This window comes from Microtus pennsylvanicus, chromosome 6 (assembly GCF_037038515.1).
Source record: "Microtus pennsylvanicus isolate mMicPen1 chromosome 6, mMicPen1.hap1, whole genome shotgun sequence".
In the NCBI taxonomy this organism is placed as follows: Eukaryota; Metazoa; Chordata; class Mammalia; order Rodentia; family Cricetidae; genus Microtus; species Microtus pennsylvanicus.
In genome coordinates this window covers 111,680,822-111,698,058 of record NC_134584.1, presented here as the reverse complement: position 1 = coordinate 111,698,058, position 17,237 = coordinate 111,680,822, and the positions used below count along the sequence as shown (strand labels likewise).

Sequence of the window (17,237 nt, the reverse complement as noted above, 5' to 3'; positions counted from 1 at the left end):
AGAACTGTTCCTGTAGGAGTATCCTGTGCCCTTGCAGTACAGGTTCTACAGGCTCAACAGTCTGCTGTGCCTGTCCCGGGAGTCCTGCTGTGTCTTCCACTGCTGTGCTGAGTCGGTTACATACTTCCTCACTAAACTTGATCTGCCTCGCAAGTTTGACAGTGTTAGAGTTTGCTGATCATTAATGTGGGACAATTAATTCTCTCCTAGGATGAACTTTGTCCAAGAAAGTAGCACTCATTGAGAGGATTGCATCCCCTCCAGTTGAGCAGAAGTCAGGCATTTGTCTCACTGTAGTTTAGAATGAACTTGGCCGTGCTGTGCTCTCTACCTTCCCAGTCATTTCTGAGGCTGGCAGCTTAGAATGGGGTGTAGAATGGAGCCATAAATTACTCTGGGAATGACTCAGATGGGCTCATTTTAGCTGTAATTGTGCCGTTCTCCGTTCACCTCTCCCTTCACCTCCATTTCCTTCTTCTTTTTTTAAATCTGTGCTTGGGTGAGGAGCTTTGAGAAGAATATGAGTAGGCCTGCCTCTTAGTATGGCGGGGATGCTTGTTTCCCCATCACGGATTGCCTCCCTCCCCGCTCCATCCCTCCCTCCGTCCCTCCCTTCCTTCTGTTTCTTCTCTACTTCTATTTTAAGTGCCCATTTCTTGCTGATTCTGTCTTACTGGAAACTGGGCCAGCTCCATTTAATTTTTTTCCCATGCTGCTATTAAAAGACAATGGCCAGCTAAGAGTCTGAGGTGAGGACAGTATGGTGAGCAGGTACCCTTTTGATTCTAGTGCTCTCAGACAAGGATTGATTCTGATCACACAGATTTGACACATTTATTAGGACGTTTTAGTGTCTGTGCACGTTCTGTTAAGTTGGAGGAAAGCCATCAGTTGTTAGCTCCTTAAACTTCTCTTTCCTGCACCAATGGGCAGACCTGAGGTCAACCAACTTTGGGTCTCTTCCTAAGATGAGCTGTGTGCTTGGCATCTGCAGTTCAGCCGACACTGGGCTTTCAGGAGTCTCCACACCGACTAACACAGGGATGTTTGTTGGTCTTGGGCTTTGCCTAAGTCACAATCCTATCAAGGCTGTCTATATAAATGTGTGGTATTCTCTCACTGCAAGTTACCAGCCCTCTAAGATGTGTGCATACTTTTATTTCTTCTCAGTAAGCGAGGTAGTTCTGCAGTGGCTGAAATATACAAATTATTATTATTAGGATTTTTAAGTTATAAAGTAAGCTGGGAATGTCTTTAATCCAAGTACTTGGGAGGCAGAAGCAGTTGATCTTTGTGTTTGAGGTTAGCCTGATCTACAAAGTAAGACTCTGTCTCAAAATAAAAACATAAAGCACAAACCACCACGGAACAACAAAAATAGCTTGTTGTAGTTTTAGTTCGCATCTCCTCAGAACTCAGGATGCTGGTTACCATGCTGGCGCTCATTATTGTCTGCAGGTCTTTAATGAGGGATCTGCTCACACCTTTTTTGTTTTAAAATATTGGGTTAGCTTATTGTTGAGTTTGAGACTTTATGTGTTCTATAGAGAAATCCTTTTGTAGTTCTGTATTTGCAGTCTGTGGACTATCTTTTCTAATTTAGTGGGTGGTTTTTGTTGGTTTTTTAGTTTAGTTTTGTTTTGTTATTGAGACAGGGTTTCTCTGGATAGCCCTGGCTGTCATAGAAGTTGCTTTGTAGTCTAGACTGGCCTCAAACTCACAGAGGTCTGCCTGCCTCTCCCTCCCAAGTGCTGGGACTAAGGTGTGTGCCACCACTGCCTAGCTTAATTTAATGTTTGAGACTTATTTTTCAATTATGTGAGGTGTGTATTTTACATGTGGCTGTGTATATAATGAGTGCAGGTGCTGGTGGAGGCCAGAGGCATCAGAGCTCCTGGAGCTGGAGTTAGAGACATTTGTGAGCAGACTGATAGTACTAGGAACCGAACTCGGCTCCTCTGGAAGAGCAGCAAGTGCTGTTAACTGCTGAGCTATCGCTCCAGTACAATTCCTTTAAAAAATATTTATTGTATGTTTGTGTCTGTGCATGTGCGTGTATGCATGTGTGTGCTGGGGTCTCAAGTGTGGAGGTCAGAAGATAACTTGGTTCTCTCTTTCACTTTTGCATGGGTTCTGGGGAGTCTGCTCAGGTTATCAGGCTTGCAGAGTAAGTGCTTTATCTGCTGAGCTAGCTTGCCGGCCCATCTTTTCATTCTTTTCAAAGAATTTCTTATCTGGTTAATAGTTGTTTATTTAATGTGTATGTACGCGTGCCTGCATGTCTGTTTGTGTACCATATGTGTGCCTGGTGCCCAACGAAGGAGGCCAAAAGAGGCTGTCAGGTCCCCAGGGACTAGAGCCATAGTCAGTTGTGAACCACCATGTCAGTACTGGGGAATTAAACCTGGGGCCTCTGGAGGAGCCGCTGGTGCTCTTAATTACCAAGCTACCTCTCCAGTAGCTTTTCATTTTTGACAATGTCTTTGGAAGAGCAGTTTGTCACAATAGCATTATGGATATACACATGTGTTGGTGCAAGACTATAGGTCACTGTATTTTGCCATGGTGTCAGCTTCTTGGGGATCAGGGACTATTTTGTTCCAGAACAGGGACTGGCCATCAGAAGTAATGGTTGAATACAGTTCAGTGAGCAACATGAAGGGTGAGACAGGATGTCCCAAGGCACTCAAGATGTTGTAGTCAGGGTGCAGACAAAATTTCAGGATTGAGATGAAGAGCCAAGAGCTGTTGCCTGAGACCTCTTCTGCTTCAGAACCACTTCAAGGAGTGTGGAGAGAATCCTAAACTTTGGCTTGACTGGCGTTCTTTGGTGGTTTCAGTTTCTGAGGGAGGAACTGAGGTAAGGACATTACCAATGTCCAAGGAAGGACTAACAGCGCTAAGTTTCGTAACTAGGCAACTTGAAACCATTATGGAGTTGGCCTAACTGGCATGGTGGTTCAGCCCTCTCCTCACTGCCTGAAGGGCTTCATAGAACCTCCTTGTCCCCACAGTGCGGAGGGGGATGAACCCAAGGCTGAAGTCATTGGCAGAACTGAAGCCAGGCTGTCTGTGGCAGAGGACAGCTCATCTCCTCCCCATTGCCTTGAGTTTGTCCTAGCGCTATTTTGGCCTGTGGTGTGTGGTTTCAGCGAATGGGCCAGTTTGTAATCACTACACAGTCGCATCTTTTAAGGGTTGAGTGAGCAAGCCAGGAGAGGAAACTGCTGAAGAGATTTCCCTCAATTAATGAGGCCTTGTCTTCTTTGAGAAGGTCTTACTTTAAAGTTAATACAAGAGTAAGAAAAGGGAGAGGAAGGTGGAGGGAAAAAGAGAGAGAAGAGGTAGAGAGAGCACCCAAGTGCCTGTGTGTTTCATGTCTGGGGGAGGTGGTGGCATCTCTCCATCCCCCCACCCCTGGCAGGGAGGCAGCAATTCATGCAAAGTGCTCCCAGCTGCCCCTGGTTTATGGGCTAATCCAGGCCCTGCTCCAGCCTGTCATTCAGGGTAAGCTGCTATCATTAGTGGTCAAACATTTCTGAAAGTATTTCTTCTCAGCTCTGACCACATGGCCTTTCGTGGAAGAGAGGTGGGGAGGAGCCAGGAGAGCAGTGAGCCCCACCCTGCTGTCCACGTCCAGCTGCTCTACAGAGTGACAAGGAGGAAGTTGGAAGACAGGATTTGTCAAAGCCTGTGTTTCTGCTTCTGCTCCCTGAGGGACAGAGGCCCTACCCCGAAAGCTGTAGGTTCCAAACCTAGGAGGCCTGTTTTTGTCCTTATAAGGAGATTTTTGGTTGGAATAAACCTTTATTAACCAGTTTCACCGCTCAAGCTCTCTGCCCTCAACACATGCATACTCTGGGCCGTGCTGGGCAGTAGCTGATCGCCCCGAGCTGTGCTGGGCAGTAGCTGAACGCTGCCTTTCCCTCTGGAGCTGGGGTCTGCTTTCTGCTTTTGATGAGGGGCTGTGGTGAAGGTTTCAGAGTAGTATTTCTTCCCACAAAGTAGGGGTTTTGGAATCCTTTTCTTTGACTGAGGTACGGTTGACAACTTTGGTTTATGAAATTAGTGCAAGGAAAAATAAGATGGCATGGGAAAGCTAAACCGAACCCTCCCTCAGCTTTCAACAGCTGCACCATCTGTAGGTAGTGTGGACCCAGAGTCTGCTAGATCTGGGGTCTCTCTCATTCTCCCTCACTTTCACTGTATTTTGTTTGTTTTGTTTTATTTTTGAGGCAAGGTCTTGCTTGGTAGTCTTGGCTTGCCTGAAACTCACTTTGTAGATCAGGCTGGCTTTGAATTCATAGAAATCTGCCTGCCTCTGTCTCTTGAGTGCTGGGCTCAAAAGTGTGTGTCACCGTTACTAGTTTTTCGTTTTAAAGATAAAATCTCATTTTATAGTCCTTGGTGTTGTACTTGCTGTCTAACCAAGGCCGTCTTCAAAACCTCAGCAATCCTCCTGACTCAGCTTCCCGAGTACTGGCTTCACTGACGTATGCTACCATGCCTCGTTCACACACACACACACACACACACACACACACACACACACACACACACACACTATCCCAAGAACAACTGCTGCTTCTCTTCTAAAAACTTTCATGGGTTCTTTTTCCTACCAGAAGTGTACAAGTGCAGAGAAGAAAACTAGAAAAATCTAAGAACACAAACAATAAAAACAAAGTATCCTTATTCCCAGCTCCCAAGATAATCACCATTAGTGTTATGGCTTATGTCCATCTTGTCACAGAATCTGTTACTGAAAGCTGGGCATGGTGGCACATGGTAAACATCCTAGCACTCAGGCAGCAGAGGCAGGTGAATCTCTGAGTTCAAGGCCAGAACAGAGCAAGCTCTAGGACAGCCAGGGCTATACAGAGAAACCGTGTTTTTGTTTTTGTTTTTAAAGAATCTGTTACTGAGAAAGAAGGTGGTAGGATGGTTTCTGACCCCACAAAACCAACTGTTCGTTGTGCTGCAGGCCTGTCCCACCTGCTGGAGAGATGCTCTCAGTAGCAAGGGGACTCTGGTGGGTTCCTCCCAACAAGGAACTCCGTTAGAGATCAAGTCTTGCCACTTTCCCAGTAACTGGGGGAAAGTAGCTCCAGAGAAAGTCAGCAAAGGTCCATCCATTCCACCATGTCCTCCAGCCAAGGAGGAGGAGGCTGTGTGAGAATGCACTCTGTAGAACTTCCTGTTGTTGATTTACATACCTGTAAATGGAGGTCACAGAGCCGCTCTCAGTCAGAGTGGCCACGCTAAGTGCGATGGCCATTAAAATAATGCCCGGCTCCCGTGGTGCTTCCTCTGGGTCACAGTACTCAGTTCTCTTGTTGCCGGTCATTCTGCCCCATCCCTGTAGTCTAAGTTGTTCTCTCAGCCTTTGGTTCCGGGCCTGGGAAGAACCAGGCTTGTCTTTTGATGATGTTTAAGCCATCTAGTCATTGCAAATTAAATAGTGAGCTGTGGCATACCAGTGTCTGCTGGTGAAAGAGCCGAGTCAAAGGCAGGGAGGCTTAGGTGTTTTCACCGAGTCGAGTGGAGGAACACTACAAAAGAAACTTGAAAACACATTTTTCATCACTGCTTTGTGCTCTGAGAAAATGTCAGACTGCGCCTTCAGCTATATCTCTCCGTTTTTGTAAATGGAGACATCTCACTCATTTCCTGGCTGCCCAGTCCTGAATAATTACACAGAAACTATATTAATTACAACACTGTTTGGCCAACAACTTAGGTGTCTTTCTAGCCAGCTCTTATATCTTAAATTAACCCATCCTAGTAATCTGTATACCACCACAAGGCTGTGGCCTACCAGTAAGTTTCTGGAGTCTTTCTTTTTTGGGAAGCTACATGGCATCTCCCTGACTCTGCCTACTCTCTATATATCTCTGTTTGGATTTTCCACCTGGCTTTATTCTGCCCTGTCATAGGCCAAAGCAACTTCTTTATTAACCAATGGGAATAAAGCATATTCGCAGTACACAGAGAGGAATCCCACGTCACATTTCTGTGTTGGTTTTCACTTGCTTGAAGAGCTGATGAGCCCTTATCTCTAGTGTGGTGTCCTATCATATGCACTGGCTCATGCTGCTTAATTATCTTTCCAGCTATAGAGAAAATTGATTTGCATAAGTTTGGGGGCTCCTTTTACCTAATGGGAGAAATAGATCATCTTCTGTCTGTCCAGAGATTCTTGTTTATTTCTAACATTTAAGCCCAATAAAAATAATGTGATGGTCCCAGGATATTTTGCCAGTTATTTCAGATGTGGGGTGATTTGCTCCAGATTTGTTTACTTCAAGTGGAAAAGTTTGCACAAAGCTGCCTTTGGGCTTTTACCAAGAAGGAAGCTTCCCTGGGTCTCCGCTCGGCGCCAGCTGCTGTTGAGTGCAAAGCTGAAGTGACTACAGGGCTTGTTGCTAACAAATAGCGGGAGCGGGGAAGCGGCTCCCTTTCTCACAGTGACTTATGTCGGTCTGCTTTCTGCTCTCAACCCCCAGAACGCACAGACATTCAGGTGGCTCAGCCAGAACAGCAACAAGTGACCAAAGCCCTGGTGCTAGAAACCGGCACCGCCAACCCGTGAAGAACCCCAGCAACAGTGGCTTAGCCAATGGCACAGGTGAGTGATGACACCCAACATTAGCCTGGACTAAGAAGGAGGTCCTTGCCTGTCCTGTGTACACTCAGGGCTGTGCCAGAATATAGTGGAGTGTGTGAATTGAGCCCATTACTTATCCCATTGACCCATCTGCTTTGACCTCTGGCTTCTGGACAGCCAGGATGATTCTCCCTGTTCCCATGCATGTCCAAAGTACTCCTTTGGGCCTGGGGATATAGCTCATTTGGTAGAATATCTATCTAGCATGCATGAGGCAGACCTGGGTTCAGTCTTCAGCACCTTATAAAACTGGCTTAAGTATGCATGTTTAGGATTCCAGTCCTTGAGAGGTAGAGAGAGGTAGGAGGATCAGAAGTTAAAAGTTATCTTTGGCTACATGACAAGTTCAAGGCCAGCCTGGGATACATGAGATTCTGTCTCAGAAAATAAAAATGAAAAATAACATATTCTTTGTGGAGAATATTTTTAAAAGTATGCTTTTTATTACTTTCTTATCAACATTGGGTTTTATGTGAATTTAAAATAGATTTATTTAGTTTAGCTTTTATGTGTATGTATGACTGGGGGTTCCTATGTGTACCACGTGCATACAGGTGCTCTTGGAGTCCTGAAGGGGGTGACATATTCCCTCAAACTGGAGTTACAGCAGTTATGAGACACTCACTGTGGGTGCTGAGATCTGAACCCCAATCTTCTCTAAGAACACTTAACCACTGAACCATGTCCTGCTGTGTTGTTTTTTGAGACAGGGTCTCATTTTGTATCACTGGCTGTCCTGAAACTCCTGGTGTAGACCAAACTAGCCTCAGACTCATAGTGATATGCCTACTACTCCCCCAAGTGCTAGCATCAAAGGGGAGGGCTACTACCCTCAGCCTTAGGTATCTTATTTATCCCTGACATATCTGAAGAAAAGAAATTTCCTATTTAGGGAGTTTATCAACTAGGAAAAAAGACAAGACTGAGTTTGCCCTAAAAGCTGAGGGGGAGAAGATGACAGCATTCCCAGGGGTCGAGATGCTGACAAGTGTTAAGTCCCCACCAGGTACTGCTGTCACCATTCCAGCATCGACACCGTAAGAGAAGAGACTCTTGGTCCTTCCACACCCAGGAACTTTTCTGCATTTGACTGTTTCCCTGTGCTCAGGAAGGAAAAGCCTGCTACAAAGTAAATGAATCATTTTCATCCTATTTCTGTCTCATTGAGACAGTGTCAGGCAGACATTCATTTTCTGGAGTTCCTGAGGACTGTTAAATCTTTAGTGACAACAGGTCATTTGTTTGTCTGTTTTTGTTTGGAGCCAGTAGAAGGGATGTGGACGTTTGCTTCCATGGACTGAAGATAGGAGAGAGTAATTCCAATCGAGAGTGACACAGAAATGACCTTTATAGATGCTGTTTGGGACTGCAGAGGTGTGACGTGAAGACACAGTAGCATGTTTGTTGTTGTGACAGTATTATTGGCCTGTGTGTGACAGACTGAGTAGCACTCTAGTTAAGTGCTCTGTCATGGATTTCAGTTCTTTGGAAGCAGCATGTGGGGCTTCAGGGCCTCTCTGTGGCGAATGTTGCCTGGTATCTCACTGTGTACAGGAATGGTAGGGTAAAGTGACAAGCCTGGGACATGACTTGACTTCCTGGATTTGGGGACATGCCTGAAAGAAATGAGTTAAGCAGCTTCCTGTAACCTCTTGGATGAGGTCACTGCAGGTGTGAAGTCCCAGCAGATGCTGTTTCAACCTACCCAGTGCTCCAGGTCTAGCTACCACATCCTTCCCATCTGCATGAAGGGATGGCTAGCAAGTGACTATGGACTGTTCCATAGAGCTGCGTGCAGCTCTCTGAGCAGCCGCAAACATGCTCTTCTTAGCAAACATTTGTTCGTAGAGAAGCTTGCAGTAGCCCTGCTGGGCACAAGCCATGTCACCCTGAAATCCTTTTATACACTATCCAGGTGACACATGAGGCAGTCTCCTGGTGCAGTGACCAGTCACTTTATCCTTCTGTCTTTGTGTGGGTATATTCATGAGTGCAGGCGCCCACAGAGATCAGAGGCATCAGATCCCCCCGGAGGTGGAGTTACAGGTGATTGTAAACTTCCTGGTATAACTGCTGGGAATTGAACCCAGGTCCTCTGCAAGAGCAATATGAGCATTTAACTTCAGCTCTTCTGGGATATCAGTAGGCTTTTATTTGCTTTATATTTAGTTTTAGGTACCTTTGTTTCTGGTTTTTATCTCTAGAACATTGTATTCTAGTTTGTGAGGTAGGTTCCAGCCATGTCTTTTAAAAGCCACATGTGTCTAAGTCTAGACAACCTTGGGCATGTTTTATGGTAGTAGTACGTCTGAATGCCCAAACCATTCCTAAAACCCAGCTTCAAAGGGCAGCTCCTGCCTACTAAAACACAAAGGCCTTGGCCTCTGCCTCTGCCTTTTTGCAATGATGACATTTCTTCTTGACCTTACAGGCAGCCTGGACTATATGAAAAGAGAGAGCTAGAACTGTTACTAGGGTGGGCAGACAGAGCCCCCGCCACACACCTCTTGGCAGTGTAGGATGTGTATGAGGATGTCTCCATCCCTCCATGTTAGGTCTGTGAGGACCACTTCCAGGATGGCACTATAGGAGTTGTGTCTCCTGCTGTCATTTTCACGGGCATGCAAGATTAATTTAACAGCTCCCTATTGCCTGTGTACCGTACTTATGCTTATAAAAGACATTAGGGCCAAAACCAGAGCCCAGTCTCAGCTGTCTTTTTCACATCGTCACAAATGTGCAATACCCATTTTTGTAAAATGAGAGTAACTGGAAGACTGTCTCTATGAATGCCACGATTCTAAGTTTTGAAAGTGCTGGGGCTGAGAAGTAGACTGACGGCATAGCACATCATTGGCTGTGTGCACAGGGATTGACTGTCTGATTTCTTTGTTGTTGTTGAAAACTTCACCAAAAATTTTCATCTGTTACAGCTCCCTTTAATGTGATTTCCGTGCTCAGTGGTTATACAGGCTTGGTGGGACCGAGGCTCCCTGTACATAGTATATGTTTAACACTCAGTGACTTACTTGCTGGGGCTTTGTTTCCTCTTTGTAAAATTAGGGCCAGAGTGTGTATCTTGCGTGTTGTTATAAGGAATAAGCCAGATAAAATTTATACAGAGTATAAGGCATGGCACCTAGCACATAGCTTTTATCTGTATGAATAATGTAATGATGAGGCATAGATATTTGTTTTTGTTTCATTATTTTTTTAATCCATGTTTCCATTTATCTGTATGGTCTTTTTGTTTACTTTTTAGAGGATTATTTTTATTAATGGCATGTGCATTTTTCTGTATGCACACATGTGTGGGAGTTCCCAAGCAGGCCAGAAAAAAGTGTCAGGTCCCCTGGATCCAGAGTTAATTATTGGTGATTGTGAGCTTGCTGCGGATGCTGGGAACTGAGCTCTGGTCCTCTGAAAAAGTAGCTAGCTGTGCCTCCTATTGGAGTTTTCACAGACAGCAGGATTAATTTAACAGTCTCCTGTTGGCTGTGGATTGTATTTATGCGTGTAAAAGACATTAGGGGAAACCCCAGAACTCCTAACTACTGATCCATTCCCTCTTTCCAGCCCCATTGTTTCCTTCTGAAAAGTGGCTTTCATAATGGAATGGAGCTTATCTGCAGTTGGTAGAGTGCTTGCCTAGCTTGCCTGAGCTCTGGGTTCAATCCCTATCCCCACATAAACTGAACTCAAGGGAAGCTGGGACTATGAGACCCTATCTCAAAAACTCAAATTAAAATAATAAATTCTAGTGTAGTTAATAGCCATCCATCATCTTCCTTAACTCTGATGTAGTCCTCTATCTTTTGTTTTGTTTTGTTTTGGAGACAAGAGTAGCTAGCTTGAAAGACTGTGTTCACCAGGCTGGCCTTGAACTCCTTCTGCCTCTGTGAAAGGGTTGAAAGGGCTGACTACAGTCTGCACCACCTCCACTGGCACGTGTCCCTCTTTGCATAGCTTTGTTCTGGGGAAACCTAAAAACATTTTTTTAAGAAGCAGTTCTAGCTGTGTTGAGTACACTGGCCTTGAATACCTGGACTCTGGCTATCCCGCGGGGCCATGAGTAGCTGATCCTATATACACAGGAGTTTTTCTTTAGTGTTATTCTTGGGTCAATGGATGTGAATTTTTAAAAATGAGATCAGTTTCCTTTTAAGAGGATTGCTGATGTGTTCAAGGCTGATAAAGCTCTCACAAAGTTGTAAATACTGTTTTGGTTTTATGCTGTCAAGGTTAAGTTCTACCTCATGGTTTATTCTTGCTATTTTTTTAAATTTTATATTGCTGTTTTGATGCTGGGGATTGAACTTCTGGCCTTAAGCATGCTGTGTACACACTGTGTCTCTGAGCTGCCCAGCTCTAGAGTAATTTCTTCTGTATTGGAGCCCTGTCCTCACCGTGTCAGTCAGGCAGCTTCCGCTGTGGCTTCTCCTCCAAGCAGAGCACTTCCTACTGTCTTTTATACTGTGAGGATTTTTTCTTGTTTTGAGTAAGTCCCACTTATTTTGAATATTGGGATAATATTTTTAATTTTTTTATTTCATGTGTGTATGTGCTTTGCCTGCATGAGTTTGTCACCATGTGACTGTCTGACAGGAGTCAGATGCCCTGGGACTGGAGTTACAGATGGTTGTGAGCCGTGTGATTACTGGGAATTGAACCTGAGTCATCTGGAAGAGGTGCCAGTACTCTTAACCCCTGAGCCATCTCTCCAGCCCTGGCATAGCATATCTTTAATTCTGAAAGGGCTAGCTCTGCCTTGTTACTTTTTCCTCTTTGAAAGTTCATAAATTTTTCAAAAACAAGTTTTAGACTTTCAATTTTTAGAGGCATGCGTTGTCTACTTAAGCTGATTAAGACTTTAATCTTACCACTAATCAGGCATGGAGGTATGGTTTGTTCACCTTTCCCCTTTATTATTATATAACTTTATTTTTTCCTTTTGCATAAAGATTCATTGTTATTGTTTTGTTTTAGAGAGAGGGTATATTATGAAATTCTAACTAGCCTGGAACTTGATATGTAGATCAGGCTGGCCTCAAACCCACAAAGATCCACTTGCCTATCTGCCAAGTGCTGGGATTAAAGGCCTGTGCCACCACGCATACCTGTCTTTATTATTTTTAATCCTGTGTCTGTGTGTGGTTGTGTGCCAGAGGTGTCTGCTGTGGGTGCTGGGAGCCAACTCAGGTCCTCTCCAGCTCCTAATTTAAAACAAAAAATCTTGTGTGTGTATTATGATTTTATGTGTTTATGTGTGGGTATATACATGTGTGTGCGCACGTACTTGTGTGTGTATTATGATTTTATGTGTTTATGTGTGGGTATATACATGTGTGTGCGCGCGCACTTGTGCATCTTTCTGTATAGGTCAGAGGTCACTGTAGAGTGCCTTCCTCAGCTGCCCTTCACCTTTTGTTTTGAGACAAGATCTCTATCTCTCTCTTTACCTTCCTTGCCCCTCCCTCTTTTTCTCTCTGAACTTGGAGCGTGCCAGTTGCTAGGCAGGCTTGCCTGGGATGAAGAAAAAGAATGTCCAGTTCCTGATCTTTTTCTTGGCTAAAAGGTTTCCTGTTCCTGAATGGATGTGATTCGTAAAGTTGAAGTGTTAACCACCATCGCAGAAGAGCATGTGAAACACTCGTAGTTGCAGAAACCAGTAGCTGTTCAGCTGCCTTGCTACCTCCCCTCCCCTCCTGCCCTTGGTCCTCCACTTTTCTTCCCATCTTCTTTTCCTTCTTCCCCATTATTTCCACCTCATGGTACCCTGGATTTGAGTGTCAGTTCTGCTGCTCGCTGATTGCACAGCACTCTGAGCAGTCGTGGAGCTTGCATGTCTTTGAAGGGAGAATGACATTTTCCGCATGGGCTGTTGGGATTGCAAATGAGCTAATAAAAGTGTCCTTGCTAAAGGCAATGAGGGATCCTGGATTGGATTCTTGAACAAAGTCTAGAGTTTAGTTAATAGTATTATACAGATTCTTTTTTTTAGTTTTGTCAAATGTGTTATAGTTATATTAAGGAATAGCACTAGGGAACATTGGGTAAAGTTGAAAAAACTTTTCAACTTTTCTATATAAAGATTCCTTCTAAAGTAGGAACTCAGGAGGTTGAGGCAAGAGGATCATAGTTCAAGGTCAGCTTGAGCTACATAGGCACTACTCCATCTCACACAGTAAGCAAACCAAAGCTAAATAATTGATCACTCCCAATTATATTTGAATACCCATTTTTTAAATGGTAATGTTATCAGGTGATTATAGTTCTAATATCTTTTAAAATTATTAGATTTAGTGAATGCTTATTTGTTAAATAAATATTTATTAAATACTGTTTTGCTGGACAGTGTAAACTATAAGCCAGGACAAGACCCCTGCCTTTTAATCTTTCAGTGAAAGTTGAAAATACATCCCAATCAAGTGCCAGCCGCTGTTGCAAGAGCTCTGTGCTGCGTAGCGGAGGCCACAGACACTGCCGGGTCTCTGCAAGCCGTGACCAGCTGCACCGCAGTGGCTTGGAGAACATCTGGGGAAAGGGTTGGTGTGACAGATAGGCAAGGATGTAGGGGATAGAAAGGAAAGTGTTGCTGGGGCTGTGACTCAGACCGTAGAGTGCTTGCTTACCTAGTGTGTCCCAAGCTCTGGGTTTGCTCCTCATACTGTATACACACGCTTAGTGGTGCATGCCTGTAGTCCCAGCACTCCAAAGGTAAAGACAGGAGGCTCAGATATTCAGGGTTAGTGTTGGTTACATACTGAGTTTGAGGCTAGCCTAGGATATGTGAGACCCTGTCTCAAAAGAAAAAAAGAGAAAGAGAAAAGAACAGAAAAGCGGAAATGTTGGTTGTACCAACAGCAGAGACAGCCTGAGTCATTTTCAGACTTCCACTGAGGTAAAGCTAGATCCTTCGCTTTGCCACACAAAAGAATTCCAGGATGAATATTATGAAGCAGAATTGGAGTTTATTAAAAGTCAATAATAATAATTATTATTACTGTTATTATCATTACTGAGATGGTTTCGCTATGTAATCTATGGCCTAGAACTCTGTGTAGACCAGGTTTGGCCTTGAACTCAGAGATCCAGCCAACTCTGTTTCCAGAAGGCTTTATTTTTATTTTATGTATACAGGTGTTGTGCCTACCTGTATATTTATATCCCACTTGGGTGCCTGGTACCGCTTGAGACCAGAAGAGAATATCAGATCCCCTGGAACTGGAGTTATAGATGGTTTTGAGCTGCCATGTGGGTTCTGGGGATCAAACCTGGGCCCTCTGCAAGAGCAGCAAGTGCTGTCAACTGCTGGGCCATCTCCAGCCCCTTTAAAGGCATTATAATATAGATTTAATATGTAATGTAAGCTCAAGGGCTTATGAGGAGCACAAGACACTGAGAGCATGATTATGGGCTAAAGAAGAGTCACAATACCATTGTCGTTACAGTATTTTTATCTAGAACCTGATATCCCTGGGGCTGAGGAAATTTAATTAAGAAAACTTGCTCTTCTTCTAAAGGATGTGAATTTGGTTCTTAGCACCCACGTTACTCAGCTCATGACTAACTGCAAACTCCTGGTCTCAGCAGGCACCTACATTCACATGTATACACATACATCTATTAACAATTTCTAAATAAAAAGGCATTTTAAGTTGGCGTAGTGGTGCAAGCCTTTAGTTCCAGCAATGGTGAGTCAGAGGTAGGCAGATCTCTGAATTCAAAGCCAGCCTAGTCTACAGAAAAGTTCCAGGACAAACAGGGCTATACAGAGAAACCCTGTCTCAAAACTGAGAGAGAGAGAGAGAGAGAGAGAGAGAGAGAGAGAGAGAGAGAGAACATAGCTCAGACAGACATGCAGAGGCAGCCTCTATTGTGTTTCTTGTGATTTCCCCTAGAGCCATTCTTTAAATGTACAAGTGAAGGCATGTGTGTTATCTGAGGGGAAAAAGACACACGTGTTCGTGCACATACAAACAATAACAGTATATATATACCCTGTTCAGCAATTTCTCATTTAATTATATTAGAGTTTTTCCATAGGACTTGAAGCTAATGTGAAGAACTTTGTCCTATATACTCCTCCACTAAACCTAGCTAATTAGGCAATAACCCATCAATTAAAATGTTTGAATCCTATACCTCTGTGTTTTTTTTTTCTACAACATTTTAAAGCTTTATTTGTAATTCTGTGCGGGTGGATGCGTGTAAAAGAGTAGAGGGAATGGAGCTGGCCAGAGCTACCAGATCGCCTGGAGTTAGGTTACAGGTGTTTGGGAGCCATCAGAGGTGCTGGGAATTGAAGTTACGTTCTCTGGAACAGCAGTGTGTATACCTCCGCCCCCTCAATAAATTTTTAAAGAAAGTGAAACGTCATTTTCAGATGATGCAAGGTCATCAGCTCGTTATTCTGGAGACTGGCAGAGGGAGAGTCAGGTTTTTCCACAGGCTCCATCCCCCACAGCCTGAACCCTGGGGAAGCAGAGTGGTTGAGGGCCAGCTCCTCTTTACTTAAATGAAGACACCAAGGGTATTAGAATTGGCATTTTGCAACCTCCAATGAATTATTGAAGTATTTGTCAGTTTCTGACTCTTTGTTAATTTACTTATTCTCTGACTTTTCACAATTTAGTATATTACTATAGCTCTGTAATAAGTCTGATATGCTGGAGAAAATCCCCAACAGAAACCAGCAGTCTTCTTTAGACTTTCATCTCTACTCTTGCAAATTTAGTTTCCCTTATAAATTTTACAGTGAATTTATCTATGACTTAAAAAGGCATGGTGGGGTTTTTTAAAAGATTGGAATTGCATAAAGTTTATAGATTTGCATAAAGAGGATTGCCATCTGTTGTAGGTACTATCTTAGCTCAGATAGAATATGGAAAACAAGCAAAGTTTTGCATTTATGTTGGGGAAACATTCTTGGTACAGATTTAGTTATTAAGCATCTGATGTAGCCTCTTTGCCAGATAGCATTAACACTTGGAAGAAAGCAGCAGTCTCAGGGTAAGGATACAGCCCAGCTCAGGGACAGTGCACTTGCCTAGCCCGTGCAAGGCTCTGGCTTTGATCCTCAGCACTGCAAGATAAATAAATAGAACAAAATCCAAGGGACTCAATCAGAGGCAGTTTCACGTCTCAGGGTCACAGTCATTTGTTAAAGTCAAGCTTGGTCATATCCTGGGAAGACATTTTGGTTTCAGCTGACTACCAGTGTTAGCCAGTTGGATCTGGTTATATGTAATCTTTGTTCCCACTAAAGGATGTGCAAAAAAGTGGAGAGAGTTACTTAAGCCCCGGAGGCAGACAGCAGAGAATGAATTAGATGTCTTATGACCGTGCCAGGTTATTGAGTCTCCTGGATGCTTGATTCCTCAGTAGAAAGTGGGGCAGTTGAGGTGCCTAGCTGTGGGGCTGTGTGTGAAGCTTCAGGAACAGAAACTAAAGAAAGAACTTTGTGTTCTGTCTAGCACACACCCCACCCCATCCCATATTCAGTAGTAATGTTTATTATTCTTATTTAAATTTGTCGTCTGGAACTGGAGAGATGGCTCAGCAGTTGAGAGCACTTTCTGCTCTTTCAGAGGACCCTGGCTCAATTCCTAGCACTCACATGGCAGCTCAGAACCTTCCCTATCTCCAGTTCCAGGGAATCCGTTGCCCTCTTGTGAACTCCTCAGACACAAGCACACAAGTGATGTACATACATTCATGTAGCAAGCCATTAATACACATAAATAAAATAAATCTCTTAAAAAGATAGTCTTCTAGAATATAAACGTGTCCCCACCTATCTGTTTTGGCTACCATCAGACCTGATTGGCATAAAATTTACTATGTGGCTTCAAACATCTTCCTGCCTCCACCGTCTGAGGGCTGTGACCAGCGTTCAAGGCCTGGTTTTGTAAAACTCACAGTTGTCTAGTGTGAGTAGGGCCGGTGTCATAGATGCATTGTTAGTGAATGGTGTGCAAAACCTAGTCAAAGAGAGCAAAATTCTTATTCCTAGTTATCATGAAGTATGATTTGTGCATTTCAGTGAACGAGGAACCTACTACAGCCAGTGATCCTGAAGAACCTTCTGTTGTTGGTGTGACAGCCCCACCAGCTGCAGCCTTGAGCGTGTCCCCAAACCCCAGCACATCATCTCTCCCTGGTCCATCCACACCAGCGGAGGGAGAAGAGCCCAGCACTTCGGGGACACAGCAGCTCCCTGCCACCGCCCAGGCTCCTGATGCTCTCCCTGCCGGGTGAGTAGCCTTGTGTCCCATCATGATACTTGACTCCTCAGCAAATGCCTTCTCCACCAGGTCAGAAGCAATGTGGTCAATTCATACCTAGTGGCCAGGGGTCTCTGGGAAGGCTGCCATGTTTAGGAGCAAGAGAGGTGTAGAGGTGCTTGCTTGGCAAACATCTGAAAGATCCTAAACCATCTCAGGAGGCAAGTTAGTGCTACCTTCCCCTGGGACCCAGGTGCACAGCTTCTGTGGGACAAGGAGCTTGATGCTTTTGTGGATTGTTTGTGTGTGTGTGAGAGGGAGGTGTCTGACTAGGTGCTGCCTAG

General features: G+C 44.2%; 1 protein-coding gene across 2 annotated transcripts in view; it reads left to right on the top strand.

Moving 5' to 3' along the window:
• The window catches only part of Wwp2 (WW domain containing E3 ubiquitin protein ligase 2), a 117,511-nt gene that overhangs the window by 57,087 nt on the left and 43,187 nt on the right, over positions 1–17,237 (top strand). For both annotated transcript variants that reach the window (XM_075977391.1, XM_075977390.1), the window contains exons 7-8: positions 6,507–6,628; positions 16,713–16,923. In XM_075977391.1, the coding sequence (XP_075833506.1) occupies positions 6,507–6,628; positions 16,713–16,923 (333 nt within the window). The remainder of the gene's footprint in view (positions 1–6,506; positions 6,629–16,712; positions 16,924–17,237) is intronic.